General features: G+C 41.2%; 1 protein-coding gene across 1 annotated transcript; it reads left to right on the forward strand.

Annotated features, from left to right (window-relative positions):
- Positions 1 to 944: 944 nt before the first annotated feature.
- On the forward strand, positions 945 to 1,733 carry LOC126746570 (uncharacterized). The gene has a single exon (XM_050454874.1). The coding sequence runs from the start codon at positions 945 to 947 to the stop codon at positions 1,731 to 1,733; it is 789 nt and encodes a 262-aa protein (XP_050310831.1).
- The last annotated feature ends 7,924 nt before the right edge of the window (positions 1,734 to 9,657 follow it).

Below are 9,657 nucleotides of genomic sequence, written 5' to 3' on the forward strand. Positions count from 1 at the left end.
AATAGTACCACTGTCAATTTTATTGACAATATTATTGACCGTCTCCGGGCCGCTTTAGAAAAATGCGGCCGGCCCAGTGCTGCAATTGCGGCAGGGACCATCAATTTCAATTGGGAATGGGACTTTCAATTGTCAATGCAGCGGTTTGTGGCTTGATACCCAGCGTTGCCAGATGTGGCGCATTTAATTAAAAAATTAAATAATATACTGTTTCTATTTCTTTTTTAATAATTTCAATAACAAACTTGGATTTATTTAAATTTTAATCAAATATCCTTAGCTATTCGTGCTTTTGTGGCAAATTTTAATTTCAATTTCATAACTGGCAACACTGTTTTTCGGTCAGAATAACCCCAAATTGCCTCGGCCCCGGTTATCCACTAGATGGCGCTTAAAACTTAGCAAAACGCCGAAAACGTGATTAACACGCACCTTATCTTTCTATTTGCGGCTATTCTGTGGTTTTCACTTCAATTTCATGACTTCTACTCTTTCTCGGACCTCTCTCTCACTCTATTATGTCAGTGTTGCTTCATGACTTTGTGGCGAATATACATACTGTGAACATGCGCCCCAGATGCATGAAGCTTGGCAACGCCGGCGGGGATCGATCAGCTGTGAACTGTCAAGAATCGCCTCGGGGCTCTACACACACGATCCTCGAGACTCTCGACACAAAACACAGGATAATCAAAACCCCATGTAATTAAGTTAAGTTCGTAAAATGTGTTTATTTTTGTAGTTTAGTTTTTGATTAAACAAAATTAAAGTAAACCGCGAGTGTGCCTTACTTGCTCTCCGCAACGGCCACATTGGTGACCCCGACGACAGTAAAAGTGCAAAGTGCCCGCTTAGGTTATGCGACCTCGTGCCTAAGTTTCTTTAGTACTTTGACCGATTTTTCGCTTCGTTCACGGACCTAACATTCACGAAACAACGACATTATGCCTGACACAGATCAACCATTGTCATCTCAAGCCTCTGCTGTGCCCGTCCAAGCTGATGACTCGTCCATAATAGCTCGGGTAGGAATAAAAGCACCAGAATTCTGGCGTACAGAACTGGAGCTGTGGTTTCTCCGATTAGAAGCACAGTTTCGACAAGCTAAAATAACCGCAGATAATTGCAAATTCGACCATACGGTGGCTAGTTTAAATAGCGAGGTTCTTTCTGAGGTGGCAGACCTTCTAAGAAATCCAACAACAGGTAGGGCCTATGAAGCCCTGAAAGCACGTCTTCTCGATAGATACGGCATTGGCCCTGATGAAAGGATACACCGCTTAATGGAAATGACCTTGGGTGACCTTAAACCGACGCAGCTTATACATAAAATGCAAGCTTTAGCTCTGGGAAGTATTAGTGCACAGGTGCTTAAAAACTTATGGTTGGATCGTCTACCACCACAAGTTCGAGGCGTCATATCCATACTTGATGGCGATATGGAGGAACTAGCCAAAAAGGCAGATAGTTACATGCGTAGCGTTAGCTTTCCCGTCATGCCGATCAGTGAAGGCCCCGCCCTAGACAGAACAGTGGCTGCGTTAAGCGACCAGGTGAGTGCTTTATCTAAGAAAGTAGCTGCCAATGAGCAAACGCAACAGGTGCAACAGGTTAAAGCCTCCAACAGCTCACCCACCCACAGCCTCTGTTATTATCATCAGAGATTTGGGGCTCTAGCAAAGAAGTGCAGACCGCCATGCACCGTTACAAAAAACGACCAAGGGGTGCAGTAGTGGCGACAACTGCAGCCCCTCATAGGCCACGTCGCTTGTTTATAACAGACAGCACTCTCCAGCTCCAATTCCTGATCGATACAGGCGCAGACTTAAGTGTACTCCCTCGTAGGATGGGCTTAGCGACTCAACCCAGTTCCGTATGCCTTTATTCTGCCACCGGTTCTTGCATTCGAACATACGGGCAGAAGCAGCTTACTTTAAACTTGGGACTCGGCAAACCAGTCACATGGACATTCGTCGTCGCTGATGTCACTACAGCTATCCTGGGAGCTGACTTCCTCTTCCATCATGGCATTACTGTGGACATGAAAAACAAGCGCCTTGTAAGTCCAGAGATTCCAAACATCATTTGTGTTTCTCGCCATGTTAACATGCCAGAAGTGGGACTGTCTACCGCGCATCCGTATAATCGCCCAGCTGGGGCTCTAGATGACCCTGAAAGAGTTCAGCATTACATCGAAACGCAAGGTGCTCCAGTTTTCTCGAAGTCACGCAGATTACCACCAGACCGATTGCAAGCTGCACGCGCTGAATTCAACGAGCTGATGGAAGCAGGCATTATCCGACCATCAAAGTCTTCATGGGCCAGTCCGCTCCATATGGTTCAAAAAGCTAATGGGCAATGGCGTGCTTGCGGAGATTTCCGCCGTCTGAACGCCATAACAAAACCAGATCGTTATTCAGTGCCGCACATCCAGGACTTTGCAAATCAGTTGCATGGTAAGCAATATTTCTCAACTATCGACCTTGTACGCGCTTTCTACCAGATCCCAGTCCGCCCGCAAGATGTGCAGAAAACAGCCGTAATAACACCCTTTGGCCTATACGAATTCCTCCAGATGCCATTTGGCTTGCGTAATGCAGCTTAGACTTTACAGAGGTACCTCGACCACCTCTTTCGAGAATGCTCGTATGTGTACGTGTATATTGACGACATTTTGGTTGCGTCGGAGACAGAGGCAGAGCACGAGCGACATCTAGCATCAGTACTTCGAATCTTAGAGGCTAACGGCCTCCTTATCAACAAGGACAAGTCAAAATTCCGGGTACGTGAAGCTAACTTTCTAGGCGTCACAATCTCTTCAAGCGGTGTTCGACCACTACAGGCTAAAGTCAGCGCCATCCGTGACTTTCCACAGCCCACGTCTTATCGACAGCTGCGGCGTTTTATGGGCATGCTCAACTTTTACAGGCGTTGGCTTCCAAACGCTGCAAACGAGCTCATGCCATTAACCCAGCTACTATCTAAGCAGAAAAAGAAGCAGCAGGAGCTGACTTTAACGCCAGAGGCAGCAGCCACCTTCACCAGAGTCAAAGAACTGTTGGCATCTTCTAGCCAGCTGGTTTTCCCAGCACCGAATTGTCAACTAAACATGTCAGTTGATGCCTCGGATTGTGCCATCGGTGGCGTCTTGCAACAGCTTAAAGGGGGGCACATGCAGCCTATTGCCTTCTTTTCACGGAAGCTTTCTGGAACTGAACGAAACTACAGCACCTATGACCGTGAGCTACTGGCCATATTCAGTGGTATTCATCATTTCCGCCATTTTTTGGAGGGCAGACAGTTTGTCATCTATACCGATCACAAATCTCTAACATATGCCTTTCAGCAGCGCCATGATAGACAGTCTCCACGACAAATCCGCCAACTAGAATTTATTGGTCAATTCTCGAGTGATATCCGTCATATCCAGGGTGCAGACAACATCATTGCCGATTGCCTCTCGAGACCTGAAGTAGACGCCATCATAGCGCCCATTACCATCGACTTTGACCGGTTGGCTGAAGCGCAAACTCAAGATGAGAGTTTGCAGCAGGTACTGAACAACCCAGCTAGCTCATTACACCTTCAACACATGATTCTACCGGACAGTCAGCACTCGCTTTATTGCTCTGCCCAGGATGGTCGTATACGAGTCTACGTGCCAGCTCCGTTCCAGAGGGATGTTTTCCTAAAATTCCACACCCAGTCCCACCCGGGGTATGCTGCTACACTGCGAATGATCTCTGAGCGCTTTGTATGGCGTAAGAACCGCCAAGTGAAACAATGGTCCCGAGAATGCATCCAATGGCAGCGTGCTAAAATTGGACGCCATACCGTGACGCCTATAGGAATGCCTGATGACCGATTCGCTCATATACACATCGACATCGTAGGCCCCCTGCCGATAAACCAAAACTTTCGGTACCTTCTTACGATCATCGACCGATTTACCAGGTGGCCTGAAGCTATCCCTATTCAAGAAATAAGAGCAGAAGTCGTGTCACAGAAGCTGCTTGAGGCATGGATTTCTCGCTTTGGGGTGCCAGCGACGATAACTACGGATCGAGGCAGACAATTTGAAAGCCAGTTGTTCCGCCAGCTTAATGCATTGCTTGGAGTGCAATACATTAAGACAACTGCTTACCACCCACAGTCAAATGGGTGTATCGAACGCTTTCACCGAACACTAAAAGCTGCCTTAATCGCCGCCGATGCAACATCATGGGTAGAAGCCCTTCCTTTGGTCATGCTGAGCCTTCGAAACACCTTTAAACCAGATATCAATTGCACAGCTTCAGAGTTGGTGTACGGTACTCCGGTTTGCCTCCCCGGACAGCTACTCGTCCCCGCTGCAGCGGCACCTGACGAACATAGCTTTGTCCAGCGACTTCGGCAGACCATAGCATTGCGGCCAGTACCTACAAGTAACCACTCAAACCGCACAGCATATGTTCACCCAGACATGCAGAAGACGACTCATGTGTTCATCCGTACTGATAAAGTGAAGCCTCCGCTGACACCACCATATACCGGCCCTTTTAGAGTGTTGGAGCGTCATGACAAGTACTTGACAGTAGATGTTCAGAACCAACCACAACGAATTTCCATGGATCGACTCAAACCAGCTTATGTGCCACAGTCACATCAACTAGTAGAAGAACACTCATATGCCAACCGTTTGCTATCCAATGCAATTCAACAGAACCGTTCGCAACCGCCGGGTCCCTCAATGGGGGGGAGTCCTGTGGCGAATATACATACTGTGAACATGCGCCCCAGATGCATGAAGCTTGGCAACGCCGGCGGGGATCGATCAACTGTGAACTGTCAAGAATCGCCTCGGGACTCTACACACGATCCTCGAGACTCTCGACACAAAACACAGGATAATCAAAACCCCATGTAATTAAGTTAAGTTCGTAAAATGTATTTATTTTTGTAGTTTAGTTTTTGATTAAACAAAATTAAAGTAAACCGCGAGTGTGCCTTACTTGCTCTCCGCAACGGCCACAACTTTGATGAGTGTTACCACAACTAGTACAATTGTACTAGATCTAGTACTTTTCAATAGAATCTAGTGGTCTAGTACGTACTGATCAAAATCTAGCACGTTTTTTAAAATTATATTCTTATTTTTACAATATTACATACATACATATATAGTAAGAATATACTGTGTGCAACTCATCGATCAATAAGACAGCAAATGGGGAAACAGAAATATGGCATAAGTCTATCCTTTATTTCCACTCGGAACAAAAGAGACGGACTTATGCAATGTTGACTTAACAAAACTCTCATCAGGTTTGTTCTCACTGCAAATTTCTAACAGGTTTGAAACTGTTTCCAAACCATTCTTGATGCTCATGCGTAAAATATTACAACTTCTGAATCATATATATCATATATCAAATATTACAAATCTGATCGATTTGAAACCGTCTGTGCGAACATCAAACACGGGTTAAGTGGAGTCAAATTTCAAAGAAGAAGAGCAAGAAAAATAACCTCTCTTTTTTATGCCAGTGGGAAATCGGAAAATAAATAAAACATAAACAAAAACAAACTTATGACAATACAGCGGTATATTATTAACAGAGTTAAAATCAATACTGGAAGCTGCGAATCCGGTAAGATTAATTATCTTTTTTTACTAAATTTAGGCGCTAATGGCACCAGACTAAATCTACTGCAAATTTATAATTAATTGCCTAAATTTGTTTTAGGGTTCAAAAAGTTTGTTGTAATAGCACGGAGCTCAGCATCAAGCATATCAACAAATCCAGTACTTGTTGAAACATCTTCAACTCCAGTTATTTGGTCCAAAAATGAGACAAAAGCACTTTTGGAAAAAGTCAATACCAGCCAATACCAGGAATATAAACTGAAAGTTGGTACCTCTGCTGTTAAAAATTTTAAAAAGCTATGGGAAATTTTGGCTCAAGAGTTAAATAAACTTCTTAAGATGAATGTTACACCAAATCATACGGAAAACCGATGGAGAGTATTAGAAAGAGCTTATAAAAAGCACCTTGATAACCAAAATAAAACAGGCCAGGGGCCAGGGAAAAGATATTTTGAATATATTGAGGAAATGGATGAAATATTTAAAGGCAAGAAAAATGTAGATCCTGTTGTATTACTCTCAAGTGCTACTATAGAAAGAATATCTGATGATGATGAGCCAGAAGTTGCAGAAGGAACAATAGATGGTGAAAAACCTCCAAAGTTGACTGCCAAGACATTTCAAAAAAAGGAACATCGTTGGAAACACAAGAGGACTCCCATTACCAATCGAAACTTAACATTGGCTCATATGAGGGAAGATCGAAAGGAATACCAGGAGGCTCGACTGTTAATAGAGAGAGAAAAACTAGAAGTGCAAAAGTGAAAGGCTGAGGCTATGGAAGAAAGGAATAAATTACTTAAAGAGAGAAATGAAATTCTAAAAACCAAAAAATGTTTGTCATGTTTTCAAGAATAGTTAGTTTATTAGTATCTAATTGAATCATTTATTTCTGAAACATCCCAAGTAACATTTTAAAAATTATTTAAGAGGTAAAAAAATATTGAATATTTGGGTTGTGTCTACACTAAAAGGTATCTAAATTTGAGGTATTTGTGTACCAATAGGTTTTGTGGTATATTTTGTTACAGGTTAAAATTGGCATTTTATACTCTTTATTAAAAGCACTGATTACAGTTATATTTTCAAAATAGATATTTTACAAATATTAATGATTGATACTAGTAATGCCCTCTCTGTAATAGCCTCCCAAGTAACCCATAGTTCTGTTCTCTAGCCATTTCAAATTACAGTATTCTTTTTTTTAAGGACACATTTAGTCTTGTACATTTCAGCTTCATATTGTACTGGTTGTTAATGGAATTTTATTTATACTCTTATAAAACCCGGTTCAGGACTAAAGAAATATTTTAGAATTTAAATTATATCCCATATTGCTTATTCCATACTTTATTTAATTATTTTATAACGAATAATGATTAATTGGGCATGTACAATTATTGTGTATGTTGTACTGTTCATAGTACAATATCTGATTTTGGCTTGACCATACCAGATATGCTGGTTGATTTTACTCGGACTGACCTATCTAATTTTTGTCTCTTTTTATGTAATGTAAATATTAGTTTTCTTGGAAGATGGCAAGAAGTTGCTGGTCTAGGCAAAATCGAAATTGATTGTCATAGTGACACATATTTTCATTGCCAACTTCCTTGGGCCACAAATTTTGTTATTTATTTTTTATAAAAGGTTTTATGGTACTTATAAAAAAAAGTTAAGTTATTTTGTTATATATTTCGATTGGCAATACACTTTGTGCGTGATTGCTTAAATACGGGTTTGACCTCTGTGGTCGTTCCTTTTCCCAGACCGCCGTCATGAAGTGAAGAGTGCTTTAGTTCTTTTTGAAATTCGTGTGAATTTTACCCATATGGGGATATAATTGACTAAATGTGGTGATAGTAAATCAACTTTTTGGGCGTAATGCTATAATTTGTTGTTTTGTTGAATTTACTGGCCTTTATGGCGATTTAAAACCTAATAATTTTTCACGTGCCCTCGAACATCGGCAAAATAGCGGTTCTGATTGGCATTGGCAGGGGACAATTTAATTAGCAAAGCTACATAACATGGATTTTGGACGGATTTTTTTTGTACGGACCTGATTTCTTCATGCCACATGGTGCTTTCGTTTTGGGGTTATGTACTCTACTGGCTCTAATCTAGAAGGAGATTTTAAGCAACTGTGAGCTAATGTCTAACCTAGACCACTACCAGAGCTTGGCGTATTGTGAAGTGGAAGAGGTGAAGCTTGGAAGCCTGCAGTTTTTCTTTGACTGGGAATTGGATTTCTGGGAGAGTCTCGAATCTGAAGTAGTCTGCTGTGTGTGGAGCTAAGTGACACAACATAACATTTTTTTTTATTCACTTATTTTATTTTTATTATCACAACTTTTATCTTTTGAGTTGAGATACATACATAAGCTTATTTAAAATTTTATTGACATTATTTAATCGATGCTATTTTATTATTGAATATTACTGATAAGAGTACATATATATGTGACAAGTGACTCCTGTGAGGTAAGACGCAGCCGGCTTCGTAGTACTACGAGTATATACTTGGGTTATATTATTTATTTTCAGACTACTCCTAAGATGTCAAATTTTCTCAGATTAGCTAGTAAATATTAGAGTAAACTAATAAAAGGGTAATTTTAAGTGGGGAAGCTTCAACAGTTAGGGTTGTTATTTTTTTTTTTTGCTTAGGTCAATGTCTGTGGCGGGATATACCGGGCCATGTAAATTATTAGTTTAATTGAATTGAAGCTTCATTCCCCAAAAGGTTTGGGTGTAACATAATTTATTTTATTGTGACAACCACACTTTGATTGTGTATTTTTTGTGTGATGTTGTGGTTCCTTATTACCAACTTAAATAATTATTCCTCTTAACGATAAATAACATAACATAATTCTCTGTGATAATCAAGACTTAAATAAATTGTTATTTTCTGTTGTTAATTTGTTTTTCACTTGAGTTGAGTAGGTTGGAATATCATAGGTTATTTGGAAACAATAGTGTATACTGATTTGACTTTGATTTTGTTTTCCAAGTTTCGTTTTGAACTTGCCTAAATAAATTTTGATAAATATTGGGCGTCCTTTGGGATTATATAAAATCCAAAACTTGGTGGCGCCATACTGATTTTGACATTTAGTTGGGTAACTCTTGGGTAGTTACTACCTAAGAAATTTTGGTTCATTTGGTTGAGAAAGAAGCTAGAACCCACATCGGCTTGAGCTAGCAGCATTGTGAAGGATTCCTTCTCTGGGCGTTTCAGGTAAGAGGGGTTAAGTTCCTCCGGGCATCAAACAACTTTTGGATACCCTCTTAAGGCCATCAACCTTTCACTATTTTTAGTACTTCTTTTCTTTTGATTAACTTGGCATTCATCGCATCACCATAATTCCATTTTATTGCACTTTAGAAAAAAAATATATAACACTGGCGCCCAACGTGGGGCTCGTGTGATGTCTTGTTCATGTTCTCTAATGAACTCACTAATTTGTTGCATATTCGCCTCCAGCAGGTAACACTCTTCCATGTTGTCGTGGTTCGGGATGCATGCCTTGATAGTACCGAAAGAGTATTTCCACTTCGGGTATTTATTAGCTGCAGACAAGGATTTATCAATTGTATTGTATTGCACATTACCATCATCTGACATTATGGCGGAACCGAGGTCCTTAGCTTTGGGAAGGGAGGCTCTACCAATATGCTGTAACTTCTCTTGCAATTCTTCTGCAGATCGTGACGACTGCATATCAGATGGGAGGTTGCTACCAGCGCTGGGGTCGTGCCTGAGATCTAAGTTCTCTTGGTGTCCCTCAAGATGATTATAATGATACGTAGGGCGATCCTGTTGGGGTACAGACATTAGAGGCTTGGTGGGCTGTTGTCCGATAGAGTAATACAGGTGAAAGGTGGATGGTTGATTATGTATGTGCTGTATATGGGCATTACTCCATTCTTGTGAGTTTGTAGGAGTATGCCTTCTTTTTCTTCCTCTTCCGCTTAAGATAGACTGCGCCCAAGTCAAGGGAGGGTCTACACAGGTCCCGGGGGGT

The sequence above is a fragment of the Anthonomus grandis genome, chromosome 17, assembly GCF_022605725.1.
Source record: "Anthonomus grandis grandis chromosome 17, icAntGran1.3, whole genome shotgun sequence".
Lineage (NCBI taxonomy): Eukaryota > Metazoa > Arthropoda > Insecta > Coleoptera > Curculionidae > Anthonomus > Anthonomus grandis.

Excerpts from the sequence above, each read along its gene's own strand:
- LOC126746570 (XM_050454874.1), top strand. The coding sequence starts at position 945 with ATGCCTGACACAGATCAACCATTGTCATCTCAAGCCTCTGCTGTGCCC.